Source organism: Chanodichthys erythropterus, chromosome 15, assembly GCF_024489055.1.
Source record: "Chanodichthys erythropterus isolate Z2021 chromosome 15, ASM2448905v1, whole genome shotgun sequence".
NCBI classification, from domain to species: domain Eukaryota; kingdom Metazoa; phylum Chordata; class Actinopteri; order Cypriniformes; family Xenocyprididae; genus Chanodichthys; species Chanodichthys erythropterus.
In genome coordinates, this window is record NC_090235.1 from 40,342,981 (window position 1) to 40,365,125 (window position 22,145).

Below are 22,145 nucleotides of genomic sequence, written 5' to 3' on the forward strand. Positions count from 1 at the left end.
ATGTTATTTACATCATTAAACCAATTGGGAGGAGTGGTGCTGTCATTTAAAGGGAATGAAGTGAAGAAAAAGAAAACCACAAAAAAAAAAAATAGTAAAAGACAATTTAGTGTAGGCTAAAGTAATAATTTTGAATTTGCAAATTTTATTTTTATTTTTAATGAATGGTTTAAATGGTCACTTTAATAAACCACAAAAACATACTCGAGTCAAAGCCATATCTTTTACCTTGTTAGTTACTGTAGATCTGGGGATTCAGTTTTATGAATCATATTCTCAGACAAGTGAATTTACAGAAAGGCTTCCAGGAAACCACATTTACATTTAAATTCATTAACAATATGCACATATTTATTCTTAATTGTATGCATAACATGCTGAAAATGGCGTGAATGTTTCTTGTCTCATCACAATAAATTGCTAAATACATTTGATTAATCTCAATATATGATATGTCAATGATAGAACTATTCCAAAAATGTTGAATAGTTTGCATCACTTCTGTCATTTCACATTTCTATTGGAAAACATTTCGTAGGCCTCTTCAAAATCATTTATCTAGCCAGGCTCATTTACAAGCCTCGACTGAGCGAAAACTGTATTTTTCTGTTCAAGTTCCAGAGGTCTGTGGTCTCCTTGTCAAAAGGTGAAGGGTTACAACAAAATAAATCTGATTATTAGGTGGAATATGTCCTACTCAGTGGTTGTGGGATATGAACCAGTCATCAGTCCTAAGCATTTGAAGTAAAAACACTTGTGGGCTATATGTAAATGTACTTAGTTATTACACTGGAATGCACTTAATCTGCAGTGATATCAAAAACTGATGAAACATTTAGCATAAAGTTTGATTATACTATGTAGAAACAGATATGAATGAACAAAGAAATAACATTTAAAACACTGAAAGGTCTGAAAGAATGATAAAAAATGGTTCTCAGGTATGGTGTCTAATGGTAATGTACTAATAGTATTATGTGGCCACTATGTCACAATTTCCAGCTAATGTAAGTGATTAGGTTGTTGTATATAGTTGCCAATGTCATCATAGTCACTTTCAGAAGAGACGGCCTCATTATCATAGCTGACAGGTGAGTACAATGGGGAGTCCTCTCTGTTGCTGCCCCCTTTATCTAGTTCTGATAATAAAAGATAAACCAAAGAAAATACATAGAAATTACATATTTTGTGCAATAATCTCGAAACATCACCAAAAACATGCAAGAGGTTTGTATGTTGCAAACAGTAACATACACTGCCCGTGCAAAAAAAAAATATTAAAGCATTTAAATAGGCAAATGCTTAAGAGGATTATTATTGCAGTGATTATTAGGTTTCTAGCATGTTATATGTTTGGCAACAGTTCTTCTAACCCTATGTAACGAAGGCGGGACTCAGAGTAAGATCCACATGCGAAGCTTTATTAAATGTTGAGCGTGGTCGTACAGGCAGGGTCAAACAGGAGCAAACAGGAACAGCAAGGGACAGGCAGAATCGTGGTCAAGGAACAAGCAAAGATCAGGACAGGCAGATATCACTCACAGGTCGGTATGCAAAGCAAGGGTCAGGACAGGCAGCAACGGGTCGATAAACAGGAAACAGGCAGGATCAGTAACAGTAAACAGGCAGACAATAAACACAGGGAAACGCTCGGAAATGATACACTGGGTAATCAAGACCTAGCAGTGAGGTGATGTGTGTAAGAGTCTTTTATTGTCCTGGTAATGAGCTGCAGCTGGGTGTGGTGATTAGTGATTAGTGTTAAGTGTGTGCAGGTGAGTGGCAGAGAGGATGATGGGAGATGTAGTCCGGGAACTGACAGGAACAGACGGTGATCATGACACCCTAACTGATGGAGTGTGTAGCTTTTTATTTTTTTTAAACAACCATGTAGGAAGACACATCATGGCCATATTCCAGGATGACAATGTCAAAATTCATCAGGCTCAATTTGTGGAAGAATGGTTGGGAGGGAGCATGAAGAAATATTTTCAAACATGAATGTTTGAGAGGGTGCATCAATTTTTTGGTCAATATCTTGTATTGACAATGCAAGTTTCAAGCACTCTGTAAAGTCTACTCCAGCACATCCCAAAGACTTTCAATGAATTTAAAGTCTGAACTCAGAGGTGCCAATTCAAGTTTCAAGCACTCTGTAAAGTCTACTCCAGCACATCCCAAAGACTTTCAATGAATTTAAAGTCTGAACTCAGAGGTGCCAATTCATGTGTGAAAATGATTCTTCATACTCCCTCCAAACCATTCTTTCACAATTTCAGCCTAAATAAATCTTGACATTGTAATCCTTGAATATAGCCATATTGTGTCATCCTACATGGTTGTTTAAGAAATGAAAAGCACACATCCATCAATTAGGGTTAAGAACTGTTGCCAAACATATAACATGCTAGAAACCTAATAATCACTGCAATAATGATCCAATCATAGACTCTTAAGCATTTGCCTATTTAAATCCAAACAGCAAATTTTTATTTATTGATTGATTTATTTATTTTTTGGGCCAAGCAGTGTGTATTAAGAAGTGACCACTGTACAGCATCTCAACAAATAACAAAAACATCAATTTGAGGTGTAAATGTATATTATCTGTTGGTTATAGACACCTTGGTAATTGAAGGAAGGATCCATGTTGTGGCCCAGGACAGATCTTCTGGATTCCTGCTTCAGGAAATCTTCATTATCTGAGTCAAATTAGGAAAGCTATTACAAGAATATATACAATCCTCAGAAATTTAAACTAGACCACTATTTCTACATCCTCATTTGCAGTTTTGCTCTTAACCCTCCTTAACTTTTTGAAAAAAAGGTTGGGGTTTGTGGCTATTCATAGTCATTTTTGACTGGGAACAGTAAGTTGCTTGTTCTTTGTTTTATGAAACACTGGTAACTACAAAATTATGCTCTTTTTAGTTGGTTTTAGGTTATTTAGATCTTATTTACCCAACCTATGCTGCTAAATAATCTGCCATTGTTGGCTGTAAAAGTGTAAGATCTTTTTTTTTTTTTTCAATTAGTGTTTTTTTTTTTGTTTGTTTGTTTGTTTGTTTGTTTGTTTTTTTAAATTGCTTTGGCACAACTTTCACAAGAAAGTGGCACATTTTCAAAACTCTAATACTAATATAACAACAGATCATTAAAAATTGCACTTTTTTCAAATACATACTGCTGTTTTCGGTGAATAAACCAAGTGTTCTTATTTCATATTAGAATAATCTTGTGTTTTGAAACAATGATTATGTAGTGACAATGATTATGAAAATATGCATAACTGTAATGAAAGAATGAGATCAGGTTTTGAAAGAATGACTAGCTGTGTTACAAGTGTGATCAGTCTGGTTTTGTACTAAGAGTTTTTAAAATGTAAACATTACCAAAGCGAATAAAAAACTGTATTAATTTTTTATGATAAGAAGTAGAGAAGTAGAAGTATAGTAACCATAAAAGTATGGACTTCTTTTGGGATTTTAGGACATTTAGATATTATTTATGTCAAAATTTCTCTACTTGACAAGGTTACACTTTATTTTGATGGTCCACTTTAAACATTCTACTAAATATAAGTAACTTTGCAACTACATGTCAACTAACTCAATAGAATAGTCTGTTGGGGAGCATCAAATTAAAGTGTTAGCAGATATTAAGCAGACAGTTTACTATTACTTAATGACTGGTAGTTTACAAGTTGCAAAGTTACTTATAGTTAATAGAATGTCTAAAGTGGATCAGAAATGAAGTGTTACCTTTGACTATCATTAGTATAATCAAATACACAAATTTTTGCTACTTCACTACAGTAAAAATGTACACCTCTATAAGTTGAAACAAAAATAATATGTGAGTATTTATAATGTATTGGTCCAAATTGCTTCCATCTAGAAGAAAAAGAAAAATAACTTTATTTCATGACAGTTCAAATTTATGTAATGACAACTACTGTGACGACTAGTAGATGGTGGGTTAGGGTTAGGGTAGTGTAGGGTAGTAGTAGTAGTGTTCTATGCAGCTGCATTGTGAATGAATTCTAGATTTTATGCTTAGAATTATTCATTTAGAATTACTTAAACTTCGAAGCCTCATTTTGTAGTAATGCTTTCGACTCCCATTCATTTCTCTCTCTATCTCTCTCTCTCTATATATATATATAGGCTATATATATATTTATACAGCAGTTCTGTCTGGTTCTCGAATCTGATTGGCTGATAGCCATGCGATATTTCAGTGATAACAGCACTCCTACTGCCTTTTCACCGTTTGTATCACTCAGCTTGAAGTGACCGTCATGGCGGCCGATCAAATCAACCGTAATTTTTACAAATACTACTCCCTGTACCACGAACTGTAGTTTTAATAGTTTTTAGGCGAGAATGTAGTTGTTTAGACCTGAAATATGTGACTCATATTTAATAACAGCGCCTATTTTACAATTTGATTTGACGTTTTCGGAGATGCGAGCTCGAGTGCATCAGCGGCCGTTCAGTGCTTCTGTAACCGCCAAGATCAGCTTCATCTCAGCCAGTGCCTCGGGGATTTGCCACTGGCTCTTATAGTGGTTAAACACGAGACATAATTCAATTTGAGTACATAGAACGGGCAGTCTTTGGTCTTATTGATCTATTATTTGTTCCAGAGCAAGTCGAATTGTGCTATGTTAAATTTGATAATAATAAACGTTACGTTACATCCTTATATAGCACATTGGCTACAACTAGACGGGACATATCAGACTCTTCTCCGCTTCAAATACGTAAAACATTAAACTTTATAAACATATGTTTTTTTGAGTAAACAAAACGCTTTACATTTTTTTTTTTTCAAACATCAGATCTTTATGAGATGTCCAAACTGCGTGCGCACTTCATTCACGAGGTGAGGCGGATTAATGAGGCTTGATTGACAGTTTGAGGATCCAATGGAGTTGGGAGGTTTTGTCACAAGCTCTTTAAAATCCTTTTCATTCGTTAAATATTTGTAAAACCCACATACAAGCGTAAATGGTGACCTATATATATATATTTTTAATAACTAGTGCTTTATGTTTGACTGAACTGTACAATTGTGCTTATATTTTGTTCAATAAATATTATTTTATATAAATATGTCCATTAAGTAATATGGATTGAGTGAACATTACATTAACACGCCATTAGATGGCGGCAACACTTTACAGGAGAATTAGTCAGTGAGTCACAAGAGACTTTTAAATTGAAAGGAACTTTTGCAAAAGGAAGTTGTTTTAGCGCTGTGGTGTTATGGATGGAAAATTCCCAAAGCTGAAAAAAGAATACAAAGATCGCTTACCTCAGCGGACATTCAAACGGACTTGTATAAAGGATGTAATATTATGGACATCGACTTGATGAATGAATGTAATGCCAGATATATACCAGACACAGGTAATAGCCTACTCACTCTCTCTCTCTCTCTCTCTCTCTCTCTAATACTGTAGAAAATTCAATGTGTTTCAATGAAGCGACTCAACGTTCCTTCGTTACTAGTTCTGAAGTGACGTTTTAGAATTAGTAATGGAGGCTTGGTCCAACTGTCAAATTGAGATTCGAATCCGTGGCGGAAGGAAGTAGTGCTGCACAAAAGAGGGTTTTCAAGACACTCCGTTGTTGTTCTTATTTATTTACACACTCGTGCTGTCGAACTGTTGTATAAACGCAATATCACACTCGTAGCCGTGCAATTTTTTTTATTTATTTATTTTTTTCTGTTTTTTAATACTGCATACACATTTCCTGTATTTTCTAGTTATATTTTTAAAAGAGACCAAGAAATAATTATACATGGTCATTATACCATTGCTAAAACAACATCTAATGGTGGCCTAAGACTTTTGCACAGTACTGTATATTTGAAGAATGATGGTAACCAAGCAGTTTTAGTGACCAATGAATTTCCTATATACTAAACAAAACACTGAGACATTTCTCAAAATATCTTTTTTTCATGTCAGAAGAAAGATCGTCAGTAAGACTTTATTGTAGTGTCCTCGTTATACAAGTTACATGTACTTACTGTAGTAATAACAGTAAAGTATGCATAGTTACAAGTAACTAACCCTAAACCAAACCCTAAACCTAGTATATGTTAATTATTATTACTTAGTACTTGTTTGTGTACAGTTCAATTTTGGATGAACTATCCCTTTAAAATTCACAGGAATTGCATTTGAATTTATACAACAGTTAGTTTTGGTCCTCTTATATTTGATTAGCCAAGAATTAGAACCAAAAATTTAGTAGAGAAGAACTGACAGTGAAAATTTTTTTTATAGCAGGAATCTCTCACGTGAAGAGGATATATTTTATGTCGTGATATTGTGAGGTTATACAATGATAAAGTGAATGCACACCTGAATACTGAGGAACAAGTTACGAAAAACATTATCAAAAATCATACACTGATGGACTAAATATCAGCATAGCTGTGATTACATGGGCCACGGCTGTGAATCCACCTGCGATACAACAGCACTCAGCATTCTGCTGCATTCTTTTTTCATCAGTTTTTCATCAGTTATATGTATTTAACATTTTCTAGAGAGAATAAAAATCCTGGGATGTTTAATACCTGCAGTTGGTAGACTGTCTCTGTTTTCCCCTGTATTTTCATAACATTCAGCAGACTCCAGCGAGCACAGGTCCTGTGCATTTGTGCCTGTGTTCTCATAGCATTCTCCTGATGAGGTGCAGGATGACTCAAACGAGTCCACTGTGCGAAGGAGAGGTAATTATAATACTCGTTGTAGCCTAATCAAGGCCTTTTAGTAGACATGCCTATTTAGTCAAAGTTTTGTTATATATAAATAATTCTCACCACTAGCAGACCCACGCATCTGGTGTGCATCATGATCAGAGGAAGTGTCACAAATTTGTTGGTACCCTCTCACTGAAACCTCTGCCAGGGAAGCTGAGACCAAACAGTGTTTGTGTGTATTTAAGAATGTAATCATTTAATATATTCTGATGGACAGCTTTATCCGTTATTACTTATCAGCCTATACCAGTGTATCCGAGTGAAACAGGACTTTAAATGAGAAAAAAAAGGAGGTTGAGACTTGATTTTCTCAGTTGTTATTGTTTAGCAATTAATACTTAATACTTGAGGATTATATGAATTGGTGTTTTCTTGGAGGATTATATGAATTTGATGTTTGGATAACATGAACACATTCACAGAAAGACCAAGAATAAATACTGAGAAAGTAAACAGAATTTTGATTTCATGTTGTTATTACAAACATATATACATACAAATGAAATAATATAAATAACAAACAAAGAGAAATAAAACCTTCCCTTTCTTACCCTCCTCCATCACACTGTTCAGGTTTGTGGCCTTTACAGCAGGCGTTTTATCATCTGCACTGTACCGCATTGAGTCTACATAAGAAAGAAGAGAAAAATGAATGCCTATTCATTTTCAGTGTTGGGGGAAGTTACTTTTACATTATGTAATGCATTACAATATTGCTTTACTCTCTAAAAAAAGTAACTAAGTAATGCAATTACTTAGTTACTTTTTATAGAAATTAATGTTATTATGTTAGTTTTTCTCTCTTGGGCTGGGCTTGCTTGTTTGTTTTTTAATAAAAAAAAAAAAAGTTAAATTTTTGGAAAATGTAAAGGTCATTTCACACCAAAAGTAAAATGAATAAGCCGCAAGCTTATCCAGCGTGGAACCCGTAAGACTTTCGTTCATCTTCAAAACACAGATGAAGATCTTATTGATGAAATCAGACAGCATTCTGTCCTTCCATAGACTGGCTTTGCAACTTGATTTTTGACGCTTTAAAAAGTTTATGAAGCGATCAGAAAACTAATTCATATGAATCGAGCGGTTTAGTCAGTTAGTTGGTTAGTCGGTTTAGTTAGTTAGTTTCTGAAGAGAATTGATCACTTTTTATGATGAACAGATTTCATTTAGGCTTTTACTCATATCAGCGAACATAAACAGATGCTTAACCGAACATGAATGACGCATGAGAACAAACCTCTTCCGGAAGCTCAAACATGCTGCGTAACACAAGAATGAATCTCATTTGTTACACAGCATGTTTGAGCTTTCGAATTTTCCGAATTTTCATTTTGGGGTGAACCTTTAATATTGGTATACTTTGACCCCTGAAAGTAAACCTGAACCTGAAAGCAAACCTGAAATTTCTGTGTTTGGTAGAATTTTTTATATGAACGTATGTGTCATGTAGATCATAGCACACTTTAGATATCACCCTAATCAAATACACCTGATTCAACTCATCAGCTCATTAGTAAAGACTCTCAGATGGGTGTTTCAGATAAGAGATTTAAAAAATGTACAGTGTTCGGGGTACTCCAGGACCAGGGTTGGGAACCACTGCTGTAGATTTATCGTGTTGAATCAGTCTTGTGACTGGATTTGAGACACAAACCACTTTAGTGTTAACATCTTAAACCTGTATGTCCTCAGAGTACAGTACAGACAACACAGATTTAGGATCAGATGCATCCCGGCATCCTTTTTTAGGAACCAGAAAATAACAGCTGTAGAAGCCAGATTTTCTTGAAGGAAGGAGAACATTTTAATGACCCCTCTTTTGCATTTCATTTTTGAAAAAGTAACTCTTCAAGTTTTTTGTAAATTTGAAAGTAATGCATCACTTAACTTGTTACTTGAAAAAGTCATCTGATTACATTACTCACATTACTTGTAATGCGTTATCCCCAACACTGGAATTCACAACAATTTTGTTTTTGTATAGGGAAGAATGGGGATGTTGTAACACCTTTTGTTCTGATGTATGTAACTCAGTGTTTACTGAATGTTGCAGTATGTTTAAAAAAAATATTAATTTGAGCATATCTTTTTTTTTTTTTTTTTTAATCATGTACCCTTGTAATCTTTAATCAAAAACTTAAAATCTAACTCTGTAAACTGATGGTGTTACAGCTGACCCCATGTTACAACCATCCCTAGTCTTTCCTGCTTGCTCAGTATTGTCCATAACACATAACAATGACTAACTGTGAAAAGTGGATAAAGGAAAAGTCGCTTCCAGATTGATGTCATGTTGCTCATAGTCCGTATCATACGATCCACTCTCAATGCTACTCTGAGGCCAGATACGCTGAGGAAATATGGAAACTACAAGCACACAGAGAAAACAATTTACAAATACAGAAAAAATGATTAAGTATCTGTCATTCACAGAATATCAGCACACACAGAGTAAAACACACTCACCCTCAGCATCATCGCTATTGTTTGTAACTTTGACAAGATGAACAGAATCTCTGTAGTTATTTTCCTCTGCTTCAGCTGTGGCCTGTAGGTTCATGTATCTCTTCTGGACTACAACAGCTAACAGTGAGGGGAAACACAGGAAAAATAAACAATTTTTGTACACATTTGGCTTAATTGTTAATCTTAATGGTTCTTGAATTGGTTTTTGAATGTAAATTGTAATTTACTATTTGAAATTTATTTATTTTGGGGTTAATTATGACATGCTGTTCATAGCTTCCATGAGATTCACCCAAATTAAGGTTTCATATAGCTAATTATGTGGTCCATAAGGTTTTCTGACAATAATTTGTTAAAAGTGTTGTGTTTAGATGGTGATCTGCAGGTTTGAACTTACCTTTTTTCTTTTTATCATGATGACACAAGAGGATATTTGTGATAACTGCAATCACAAGAAAGAAACCCAGAACAAAACACCCCAGTAACTCTGGAGATGGGAAGAATCTATGTGAATTTTCCATTTTCGTCATCTCTGGATGAAAGAAAAGAGTCCCAGACGTGATAAAAGAGTGATGCTTCTACCTTACATTACACACCATTTCTATAAATGCAGCCAACCATGAATGTTATAACTCGTGAGTTACCTTTGTTTTTCTTCAAATGTAACATTTATTTTACTCTCCATGGCAGAACTGCATTAGTAGTAAATTAAGCCCCTTAATTTCCCTAAGTAATTTCCCCCTTTAATCATTTTCAGTTTTAGGTTTCTTGGAAAGTTTCAAGATTACCTGTGGTTGCTGGTGTTGAGTTTGGTATTTGACTGGTGGGAACAGGCAGACCAAGAGAGTCTGGAAAAAAAGAATGTTTATTTTGAAGCTGTTTTACATAGGACTGGCTCTGTGCTGCTCCAAATTCTGTGTGAAGCATTGACCTACGTTAGTATTAAACGAACACTCCACTTTTTTTGAAAATAGGCTCATTTTCCAGCTCCCCTAGAGTTAAACAGTTGAGTTTTACCGTTTTCGAATCCATTCAGCCGATCTCCGGTTCTGGCGGTACCACTTTTAGCATAGCTTAGCATAGTTCATTGAATCTGATTAGACCGTTAGCATCGCGCTTAAAAGTGACCAAAGAGTTTTGATATTTTTCCTATTTAAAACTTGACTCTTCTGTAGTTAAATTGTGTACTAAGACCGACGGAAAATAAAAAGTTGCGATTTTCTAGGCTGATATGGCTAGGAACTACACTCTCATTCAGGCGTAATAATCAAGGAACTTTGCTGCCGTTCCATGGCTGCAGCAGTGCAATGATATTACGCAGCGCCGGTGAGCCCCTGCTTGCACAGGGAACATGGCTTGCAACCATGGAGACGTATGTGAGAGACGCTACGTAATATCATTGCTTTTGTTTAAGTGAGCAGCATCAGAGAAGCCTTAAACTTTGCATTAGTCATAATGTATATGTAATTATTTAGAATTTCATAATTAAAAGGGAATATAAGTGAAATTTGTATGAACAACACATTTGAGGCAATGCCACTGGTTCTCACATGTCTTGTGAATAATGAATAACAATGTCACACAATTTGGTGTGAGATCTCCATAAGGAGTTTGTTAGTTTGTTTTTGTTCCCAGTCAGTTGTTAGTTTCCTAGGTTACTGATTATGCCCTAATTTGTTTACATAGTTACTGATTAGTTTCACCTGCATTTCATTTAGGTCCCTTTGTTTGCTCAGTGTATTTAAGCCCTGTGTTTCTGATACTCCTTGTCGTTCTTGTTAAAGGGTTAGTTCACCCAAAAATGAAAATTATGTCATTAATGACTCACCCTCATGTCGTTCCAAACCCGTAAGACCTCCGTTCATCTTCGGAACACAGTTTAAGATATTTTAGATTTAGTCCGAGAGCTTTCTGTCCCTCCATTGAAAGTGTATGTACGGTGCACTGTCCATGTCCAGAAAGGTAATAAAAACATCATCAAAGTAGTTCATGTGACATCAGTGGTTTAGTTAAAAGTTTTTGAAGCATCTAAAATACATTTTGGTCCAAAAATAACAAAAACTACAACTTTATTCAGCATTGTCTTCTCTTCCGGGTCTGTTGTATATATCCGCTTTCACACAGTGACATTGCTGCTGCTTTTTCTTCTACGGCGGTTAGCATCGAGCTAATTGGTGCATTACCGTCCCCTTCTTCTCCGGACAATGATGCTGCTGACGTGTTATCTAGTGCGCCCGAGCTTCGTTTAGTCTCAGGGAGACGCACGCTGTATTCAAGCTATTCTACATTGTTTGTATTTTGGTATTGCTATATTTTTTAAAATGGTGCTTAGGTGCGGATGTCCTAATCGCGTCACTGTCCGGAGCAGAAGGGGGCGGTAATGCACCAATAAGCTGGATGCTAACCGCCGTAGAAGAAAAAGCAGCAGCAGTGTCACTGGCTGCGTTCCAGTTCGGTTTTAGACACACACTCGCGAACTTCCCTAAACACTTCCCCTCGGGGGAATCCCTGCCGCCATTTTGAAGTGCGTTCCACTTCGTGAAGTGGACGAGGGAAGTTTATATGGACAGACCCTCGCTCCCTCGATTTTGACCGAGGGAGCGAGTCTACTTCATATGTACACTTCAGGCAGCTCCATAACCCACAATGCAACACGATTGTGACGTCACCGCATATCGCGTTTAATTTACCCCACCACAAACAACTCTATGATATATTAATTATGTTTTAAACATTTAAAACACACTTATATACATATTGGATGCTGTATTAAACAATTTTGTAAGGGGAAAAAATAAATAATAAATCAGCTCCATTGCGGATTCCAAGTGATCAAGGGCTTAGGACGTTCCATTTCAGCCCATACAAAGGTTCCGCCAGAAGTGGGCACTCGTGCAACGTAGCAATGACGTACATCCGAGTCAACGAGACCGAGTGAAGTTAGCGAGGGAAGGGCATTTAAAAACTGAACTGGAACGCAGCCACTGTGTGAAAGTGGATATATACAACAGACCCGGAAGAGAAGACAATGCTGAATAAAGTTGTAGTTTTTGTTATTTTTGGACCAAAATGTATTTTAGATGCTTCAAAAACTTTTAACTAAACCACTGATGTCACATGAACTACTTTGATGATGTTTTTATTACCTTTCTGGACATGGACAGTGCACCGTACATACACTTTCAATGGAGGGACAGAAAGCTCTCGGACTAAATCTAAAATATCTTAAACTGTGTTCCGAAGATGAACGGAGGTCTTACGGGTTTGGAACGACATGAGGGTGAGTCATTAATGACATAATTTTCATTTTTGGGTGAACTAACCCTTTAATGTGTGGTGTCATTTTAGTTCCTGAGATTTTTGAAGTGTTGTTCTGAGTTGGTAAAGTTTAATAAAGACTGTTATTGTTTATCTCTTTTGTCTTTATCTTACACTGCTACCACACTAAACGTGACACCAACAAAACGGGGGGTGAGGGGAAACAAAGGGGAAAAATGTGAATAAATCTTCAGGTTTGGAATATAGCATATGAGCTTTACTACCTACTTTTTTTTTTAAACTGTTTTGAAGTTTGACAGACATGGTCACTATAATAAGGCTGTGTGAAGATTTTAACAATTATTTTAGTGTTCAACAGGAGAAAATTATAACATTTCTGTTTTGGGGTAAACTGTTGCTCTATCTATTAAAATATTCCCTTGCATGTTACATGTAAAAACACAAAACATGTTACTTACTGTTGCAAATCAACCCAGCTGCTTTTGTTTCCATGCACAAATATTCATTGTTAATGTGCTCAGGACACTGCCACAGGTTTTTGCTATTCTGCTTACAGATAAAATACCAGAGAGTTTCATTTTTATGCTTGAAGGGGGGGTCAAAGGCTGTGAAATGTTTGACCACTCCACAATTCAGCATATCACAGGCCATTGTAGCTTCTTCCTTCTGCCAGCACGTGTCACAAACTGTCCCCCATGTACCATTGCGATGGATTTCCACTCTTCCAGCGCATCGATCCAGACCTCCTGTCAGTCGCAGGGCCTTGTATTCTTCATTAAAATGAGAGGAGACATGTGAACAGGCACATGCAATGAAAAAAAATAATTAAAAACTTATTTAAAAAAAACATGCAAAACGTATCACCCATGGCACACAGACAAGATTTCTTTTTATTATTTTATTTCATGCTTTTTTCTCCATTATCCAACATCAAATGGAGTTTTTTTGTTCCTTGCCACAGTTGCATTTGGTTTATATGCTACAAGGGACTAAATTTATTATGGACTATGCATTTTCTTTTTCGTATTGTATGACTTTCAGTTAACTTCTCAGTTAAACTGCTTTGGAGTGGGCAATATGACCTTAAAACATATGAATCTTAAAACAGCAAAAAGACTTATCAAATAGTAATTATTTGTTAAAATGTGGATCCATCCATAATGAACACAAATCAACTTTGCTTGAGATGGTACTTATAACTAACACATAGTGTTACATACCTGAGCAAACCACACCTGCATCCTCCTTATGCCCACAGTCGTGTCCTTGCATAAGTGCTGGACATTCCCATAAGCTCCCCTCTGTTCCAGTGCAGCTGAGTTCATCCAGGTGTATGGGGCCTGTACCCTGGCCATACGGCTCACCTTGCCCGCTGACAGACACAGCGTACCCACAACCAAGCTGTGAACACACCACATTTGCATCCTCCATATCCCATCCATCATCACACACTGTGCCCCAGGATCCCCGCCACACCTCCACACGCCCCCCGCAGCGATGACCGCCCCCAACCAATCGGACAGCAGCATTGCCTGAAGAACCAGTTAGGACATTTAATCATATAAACAATACCAACATTATTTACATAATTTAGATATAAAGAAACTTTCAAATACAAACCAAAATCATGTTTACAGTAATGCACTTACTAGAACATTTATTTTGAAAGTGGTATATAAGTAGAAAAAGGGTATATAAGTAAAAATGTAGCTTTTTTCCATACAAAAATGTTTGTAAAAATTGTCTCTATGTTTCAATTCAAGGTGGGACTACTTTTCTAGGAACATCTGGTTATATGTTACCAATGTAATTCCTGCAACTGGAGTTTTTGTAAACAACCCTTCCTGGATAGCAAAACTGCTATGGCCCAGATCCGGCCCACATACCGCGTAGAATGATGGCACTTGGCTGTTCTGCTCCTGTTTGACAGAACTGGGCTACAAGAAGGCCATTGCACAGCAATGTCAGCATTTTAAAAGATTATTTACCTTTTTTAATGTTTATGTGTTAATTTGATTACCATTGTTTTTAATAAATTTGTTATCTTTGCCAAAACTGTCCCAGTTCTGAATATAACTAGACCACATTTTCTACAACATAGGCCATCTTTGGTTTACAACCAGACAGGGCCGTCCTTTGGATGTGGCATCCAGTGTGCTTTCTCTAACTCATGCTTGCCCTTAGATTGTGCCACATTTAATTTTGTGACATTTGGCCATATTCACTATTTTCCACATGAGCCACTTTAGGGTCACACCTAGATTACACACTGCCATAAGCAGTGCAGCTTTGCCTAAAAAGGCCATATTTGGGCCATATTTTCTGTTACACATGTGGACCGGTTTAGGCTCACATTCATTTTGTATGGGCCAGAAGAAGGCCAACAGTTCCACATCATTGCCTGATGTGGCCCATATCCGGATGCTATCGGGTTGTGTTTGTGGTGTGAAAGTTAAAGGGTTCATCAGCTTTACATGGTCATGAAATGAGTAGAAAACTTGGACGTAATTTGACACAAACAAGGTTAGTAAGTGATTTTATCACATTAGTTTGTGTATTATGTGCAAGTTATATTATCATTTCAAAATAGTGTGTATTTTAACAGTGTATCCAGGTGAATTGTTAAAGTAAGTTCTTTACTGTAAAAAAAATGATTTTTGCATTTTTGAGTTCAATTTTCACAAATTGAGGCATGCATTGAAATTCTTTTGTGGTAACTGACAGCATGTCACAAATGCTGTCACAGAACTTAAAGGTGCAATATGCAGGATTTAAAAAAAATACTCATACAAAAAATAATGCCTCTCAATCATTACTTATGGTCCACTAAAGGTGTGTTGGTGTTTGTGTCTACAAAGGCACTGTCTTGTGGTTTTTGGCTAAATCGGAGGCTGTCGGCAACATTAAACGTCATCACACTTAACAGGTAAGCTCAGTCCGCTTTTACAGCCTAGTTATGCTTATAACTGCGCTCTTACAAACTATTCTAATTCAAACTTTCAGGGAAAATGTTTTTAGATAAAGACTGAAAGAGTTGTCGGAAGTTTAGTGGTGGTGACGTTGAAATTGTGCAACCGTGGTGTAGTTCGCTTATAGTGCACTTTTAGCTTTTTGCTTCTGGCGACTGCATTTAGGCTTCAAAATTCAGTTGCAGTTTTTTTCTCTACAAAAAAACAATTCACTGAAATTGCTATTGCCTGTTTGACTACTGTCTGTAACCCGAGTGAGATTATTAGGCATTGTAATTACGTTTTTATGATGACACATATTATTAGTGAGCTAGACTGGAGATGGCTAAAACTCGCTTGCAAACTATTAGCGTATGTGTTCTTTCATATAGTCTACATGCAAAAATAATGCTAAACAAAATTTGCAAAATAGTTCATCACTCATCTTTCCGCAGGTAGTTTATTGAGTAGGTTGGGCTAAGTGTGCAGCTGACATCATTTCAGGGGAGAGGGCTTGCGCTTCCGATGGTGTTCCGCCCGAGAGGAGGGGCCAAGTTTGAATGCTGTGTTTACAAACTGTAACTGAATATCCTGCATAGTGCATCTTTAACTTGTACTGAACCCAGAACATTTCTTTAAATTAATATAATATCATCTTTTTCATAACTGTTATATTGCCATGGAAAATGTACAGACTTACCACATTTAACTTCAGAGAGGATTGAGCAACTATATTTAGTTACCTCCGTACAGTTTTTTAATTGATAGTTGTGATAAACACAGTTTGTGAAACAGGTTGTTTTCAATTGCGCACTGCTCTGAATGAGTCTGTAGACCTTTCCACAGCCAAGCTCATGGCATATCTCACTGGACACATTATGGGCAGTGTCTTCAGTCAGAGACACAGAGGATTCTGTGTCTGGGGATTTGATAGTCCAGGAACATGGGCTAGATATTAGAGCCACATAGGGAAAACCTGGAGGTGAAAGAAGAAAATCAACATTTCAACCTCAAGTATATAAAAAGATGGATATGCCATTCTTATTAAGCTGTGCAATGCATTCCGTGTGAATGATATAATAAACATAAATATAGTATTGATTTATATTAAGTAGCCTAAATTTACTACAGTACATTACCTTAAGTCTAAACAGGATACTGAATTTAGTCATATTATTTCATAGATTTGACTTTGTTTGATATATGCAATGCAAAATACATTTTTTTATTATTTTTAAATAATAAATGAATTCAATTAATAATATTAAAATAAATCAATCAGTTTTTCTTTGGAATATCAGCCAATATCCTTATATCATTTATATATGTCCTACATTTATTTATTTATTTTTACCACATATTTCAATCAGAGGCAAGTTTGTCTTTCACTTCATTATTTCTTGTATATGGGAACAGTTTTTACATTTTCACATAATACATTCCAACCTACAGACATTCTATTTCACGTCCCACTGGTTCTTACCACAAATAACCTCAGAGAGCACCTTGCAGTGGCTTCTCACAGTTTGAGTGCAGTTGTCTAGCTCAGAGTCGTGGTAAAGGCATCCTGTGAGACAGGTACTGTTCAATTCTGCATCAAATGCCTTTAATTTATACACATCGCCACATCCCAGGGACAGACAGATCTGAGAAGAGAGACTTTTAATATCCTCCACGGCTATAACTGATGTGTTGTTTCTAGAAGTGTTGAGGGTCCAGGAGCACGACCCAGAACGCTGATCTGCTTGTGACACAACTGAGAATATAAGAAAATTTACGTTTTACAATGTACTTTCTCAATGCATATTCCTGGTCTATAAACTATTTTTCAGTGTCTGTTACTCCAAAGAAAATTATAAGAAAAATTGTCTCTAATCTTTAATCAAAATGAAATAACTTTCTTGGAAAGGCTAACTAGAAAATGTTAACCAATAGCCAAATAGTTTTTAACAAACTTGCATTTGTTCTTCCAATTGATTTTTATCCAATCAAATCCCAATGCATTGGAAATAATAATGATTTATTAAAAATGTTAATTTTGTTTAGGATATCAGAAAGTGAGAACTAATGCAAGTTTGCTAAAAACAATGCCTACACTTTTTTTTTCATGTTTCTGAAATACTGATGTTGTTACAGAGGTGTACAAACCCAAATAAAACAACACTGCTAACCCTAACCCTAACTATTACAATTGAAGACAAAACATTCATTTATAATAAACTATAATAATGAAGTTCAAATAGTAACAAAAACATAGAGCCCTACATCTGACATCTTACAGGCTGCCTGTTTGATGTGCCACCTGTTTTAGTGCAACAACGAAAAATACAGTGGAAGTGAGCAAATTTGCAGTGGTTGTATAACAAGAGCATCACCGCAGCAGACATCCTGTCACACTCTTCAAAGGGGTTAAGAATTATGTGAAATTATTCTTCACAATGTATTAAAACTTTATGTTGCAACATTCAGCAGTCTACACTGGGGTAAAAAAAAAAGAGTGATTTAAATGTAAACTATTAAAGGAAGATTTACCCATGAATATCAAAATGATACAATTTTAGGACAACAAATAACTCACGTTTCACATTGACCCTGACCTTTGGATGCTCAGGAGAGATGACACTGTCATATCCTGAAAAAGGGCAAGAAATTGATAAACTGTTGTCTCTATTACATAGCTGGAATTTTTTTATTTTTTTATTATTATTTTTTTTTTTAAATCAAACTAATGAAGAGGTGACATTAAAAAACGACATGTTTTCGTTCCACCGTGTGCCAGTAATCATCAGACCACTGCACAACAAATGTTTCTGTAAATGTTTTATTCTGTGGGATCACTGAAATACTTAGATGACAACTAAATGATTAATTATATAATGGTAGAACAAAGCTACAGATGTGGTAGTATGTTGGATGGATATCAAATTCATATGGAAACATTCAGAAGATGCTGGAAAAGCAAACACTGTTCAGGAACTGGAGGTTTTCTCTGAAGAACAGCAAGCATTTTAATTGCTCAGGATAAACAAGAGACACATGAACAAATATCACAAAATAAAAACGGGGTTATTTTTATAAATTCATTTTTTATTTTGTCTTGTGGACTATACTGTATGTAAAACTGTATGTAAAACATTTTATGTGAAAGCTTATTTAGGGCGTGCAGTGGTAAAAACAGTAAGTATGTTTTATGATTCCTCTTGCTTTGTAAAAATTATTAAATTAATTATTAATACATATTAAAATATGTATGGTATTAGAATTTGTATAATAGCTCGCAAACTTACATCATCATACAAACAACATTTAATGATATTCAACCATCCTTATATACTTTATAAATGCAACAATTTTTAGTCTTGATTCCAATAAAATAGAAAGCATTACTGAATTGCTTACAACAGCTTAGTATGATTTTGTTTCTCTATCTCACTGTTTTAAAAAAAAATTGATATTTTGCTTTTTTATTTTCTTAAAAAATACAGTACTGTGCAAAAGTCTAAGTCATGTTAGTTTTTTAACCAAAAGGTTTTTAGCCAGTTATTTATATATTTTGCTGTAGTGTGTCAGTATTATCAGTTTATATTTCCAAACATTCCTTTTGCCATTAATTTTAATAATCCAGTGATTTTTGTATGCACAAGGAGTCTGACAACAGCCAGTATGCTCCACACAGAGATCTGATTTTACCATCATCGAGTCCGCCTGGGATTACATAAAGAAACAAAACAAGAAACAAAACAAAAAAACTGAGACAGACTAAATCCAGAAGAACTGTGGCAACATCTCCAAGATGCTTGAAGAACCTGCAATGCTACCTGAAAAAATACTACACTTTATTTTAAGGTGTATATGTACAGTGTAATTATAAATGATTTTTCAAAAAATTACTGAGTAATAAAAATTAACAACATGTACTTACTATAGGGTTAGGTTTGGTTCAGGGTTAGTTGCATGTAATTATGCATAATTTATTGTTATTACTATAGTAACTACATATAACGTGTAACAAGGACACTGTGAAATAAAGTGTTACCATAAAATCTATTTATCACATTACTTTTGAAAGCATCCTCACTTTACAGTATTTTACACAAGTGTCTAAAACTTTTTACAGTACTGTAACTTTGCAGGTAGGATTCTTAAAGCGTCTTGGAGATATTGCCACAGTTCTTTTGAATTTAGTCTGGATCAGTTTTTTCTATTTCTTTGTGTAATGATGGACTCGATGTTGGTGAGATCAGAACTGTGGAGCATACCGGCTGTTGTTAGACTACTTGAGCATACAAAAATCTCAATGGAATATTACAATTAATAGCAAAAGTAATGTTTGAAAATGTAAACTGATATTTCCTACTGACACACTACAGCAAAAGTTATAAATAACTGGCTTAAAACCTTTTTGTCGTTGTTGTCGAAAATACTAACTTTTTTTGTTGAAAATACTAATGTAGCACTTAATCTCATCATAAAAAAAAATATTTTTGCTTTTCCTTCCTTTAATCCCTCCTTAATCTAGTTTATACTACTCTGAGCAATGTCTGAAACTTGAATTGTGAGCACTCCTTGTGTCTATTTGTCTTGTGCCACGATGACTCGCTTGTTGTATTCCTCACTTGTAAGTCGCTTTGGATAAAAGCATCTGCAAATGATTAAATTTTAATGTAATTGTTAAATGTAACATGCCTTATACTTTTGCACAGTACTAATATATATATATATATATATATATATATATATATATATATATATATATATATAATTTTATTTTTTTTCTAATTAAAGACAAATTACATTGATAAAATTACAATAAAGACCTTTAAAAGGTTACAAAGTAATCCTGAAAAAAAGACTTTTCAACGCTTCATTAAGCAGAGCTGTGATAAGAAAAGTTTGAGGAAAAAACAAAACAAAAAACAACATTATTTTATAATGATTTCTTAAGGATCATAATACTGAAGTACTGACTGGAGTACTAGCTGCTGAAATTGGAGCTTTGTTATCACAAGAAAAAAGTATATTTTAAAATATATAAATAGATTTTTTTGACAATATTTAAAAACACTACTGTTTTTATTAAATAAATGCAGTATTTGTAAACATAAGAATCTTCTTATATAAAAACAAAATCTTACTGATCCCAGATAGATAGATACCTTGTATAAAAGCAACAGTTTGGACAATGGTCATGATCTTGAAAGTCTCCATTCTTCATGAGCTGGATGAGGGTTGTTTTCAGTACTGCTGAGCTTCACTTTCTGAATCACTGGGAGGAAGTGAAACTGCCTAGCTGGTTTTTTTTTTTTTTTTTTTTTTTTTAAGTTAGCATTGTGTTACTGTCCTGTTCATTTCATTTTCACTGACAAAACATCATGGGTAGAAATCTTGTGTAAAATTTTCTTTCAAATTGATGCTTCAAATATTGAAGCTAAATTATTACTGTATTACTGTGTAAGCAACAAAGATTTGATGTAAAAATCAATAAACACATAACGTCTAACCTTTTCAATGCGTCCTTTAATGATCATTAGTTAGTTAGTTTTTATTTGACAAGCCTTTATAAAAATTGTACAAAATAACAAGTATCCCATACACTTCATAAAAAACTGTCGAGGATAAAACACAATAATGCCACTGGCTTATTTCCATTGCGGCCCTCGATGTTAATATAAAGAATAGAGGCTACATACAGAAGTAACAGAGCAACAGTATCTCCCAATCAACTTACATATAAAATAAAAATACATTCACTTATGACAATAGACACGCCACAAACAAGCTAGCTTATATCACCAAACAACCATCTTTTTACCAAACTTTTAAATCTCCCAAAATCTTTTACTCCCTTTAATGACGCTGATAATTTATTCCATTCAATAGCACTAGTATATAGAAAAGTATTCTTCCCTACCAAACTTTTAAATTTGCATGGACAAATATTAAAATTTCTACCCCTAGTACCATAGGAATGCTGTTGTCTCACCATGTAAAAATAATTTTCTAAATAACTTGGAACTACATTATTAACAATTTTATGAGTCATACCCAATTTTAAAAAAAGCACCCTTTTTTCCACAGTCAATAAACCCAACTCCTTAAATGATTCACTATACAAATGTGTTCGTGAATGCACTTTTAAAATAATTCTAACTAATTTATTTTGAGCCTTTTGCAATTTATCTTTCATACCTTGAGAACAACTACTGTACCAGAAGGAGGTAGCATAATCAAAATGGGGCTGAATCAAGGCTCCTGCCAACAATTTTAAGGACTGAACATCCAATAATTCAGCTTGCCTAGCTAAAAACTTAATTTTACCGCATATTTTTGTAAATACCTTTCTAGCCATAAGATCACCTGATAAGTTATTATCTATTAAACAACCCAAATAGTTAACTATATTTTTTGCCTCTATTTCCATATTGTTAATCTTAATAAAAAAAGTACCATCCTTATTCAATTTCCTTTTAGATGCAAAGAGAATGGCCTCAGTTTTGCCTGCATGTAGGGAAAGCTTATTATCTAAAAAACCATTTGGACATCTCTTGTAACTGTGAATTCATTATTTCCTCTAAGACCCCCTTATCATGATGAAACACTAAAACTGCTGCATCATCAGCATAAAGAATAAGTTCCTCTGAACATGCTACTTTAAGGTCATTTATATAT

The 22,145-nt window shown here is 34.9% G+C and overlaps 1 protein-coding gene across 2 annotated transcripts; it reads right to left on the bottom strand.

The window, feature by feature from the left end:
• Window positions 1-186: 186 nt before the first annotated feature.
• LOC137002006 (T-cell differentiation antigen CD6-like) lies at window positions 187-20,737 on the bottom strand. 2 transcript variants are annotated; one of them, XM_067361427.1, is made up of 15 exons: window positions 20,633-20,737; window positions 18,055-18,108; window positions 16,960-17,232; window positions 16,177-16,452; window positions 13,749-14,060; window positions 12,987-13,298; window positions 10,038-10,097; window positions 9,647-9,781; window positions 9,250-9,366; window positions 9,031-9,150; window positions 7,335-7,409; window positions 6,844-6,936; window positions 6,598-6,738; window positions 2,625-2,702; window positions 187-1,139 (listed from the first exon to the last, which is right to left on the bottom strand). In XM_067361427.1, exons 1-15 carry the CDS (start codon window positions 20,682-20,684, stop codon window positions 1,003-1,005), a joined length of 2,235 nt encoding a protein of 744 aa, XP_067217528.1. In that variant the 5' UTR covers window positions 20,685-20,737; the 3' UTR covers window positions 187-1,002. The 2 variants fall into 2 exon arrangements, with proteins under 2 accessions (XP_067217528.1, XP_067217529.1); XM_067361428.1 differs by lacking the exon at window positions 18,055-18,108.
• Window positions 20,738-22,145: the final 1,408 nt, after the last annotated feature.

Excerpts from the sequence above, each read along its gene's own strand:
- LOC137002006 (XM_067361427.1), bottom strand. The coding sequence starts at position 20,684 with ATGGAGACTTTCAAGATCATGACCATTGTCCAAACTGTTGCTTTTATA. Across the intron at positions 18,109-20,632 it reads AACTGTTGCTTTTATACAAG|GATATGACAGTGTCATCTCT; the intron begins GTATCTATCTAT and ends GCCCTTTTTCAG. Across the intron at positions 6,937-7,334 it reads GAACAGTGTGATGGAGGAGG|CTTCCCTGGCAGAGGTTTCA; the intron begins GTAAGAAAGGGA and ends GTTTGGTCTCAG.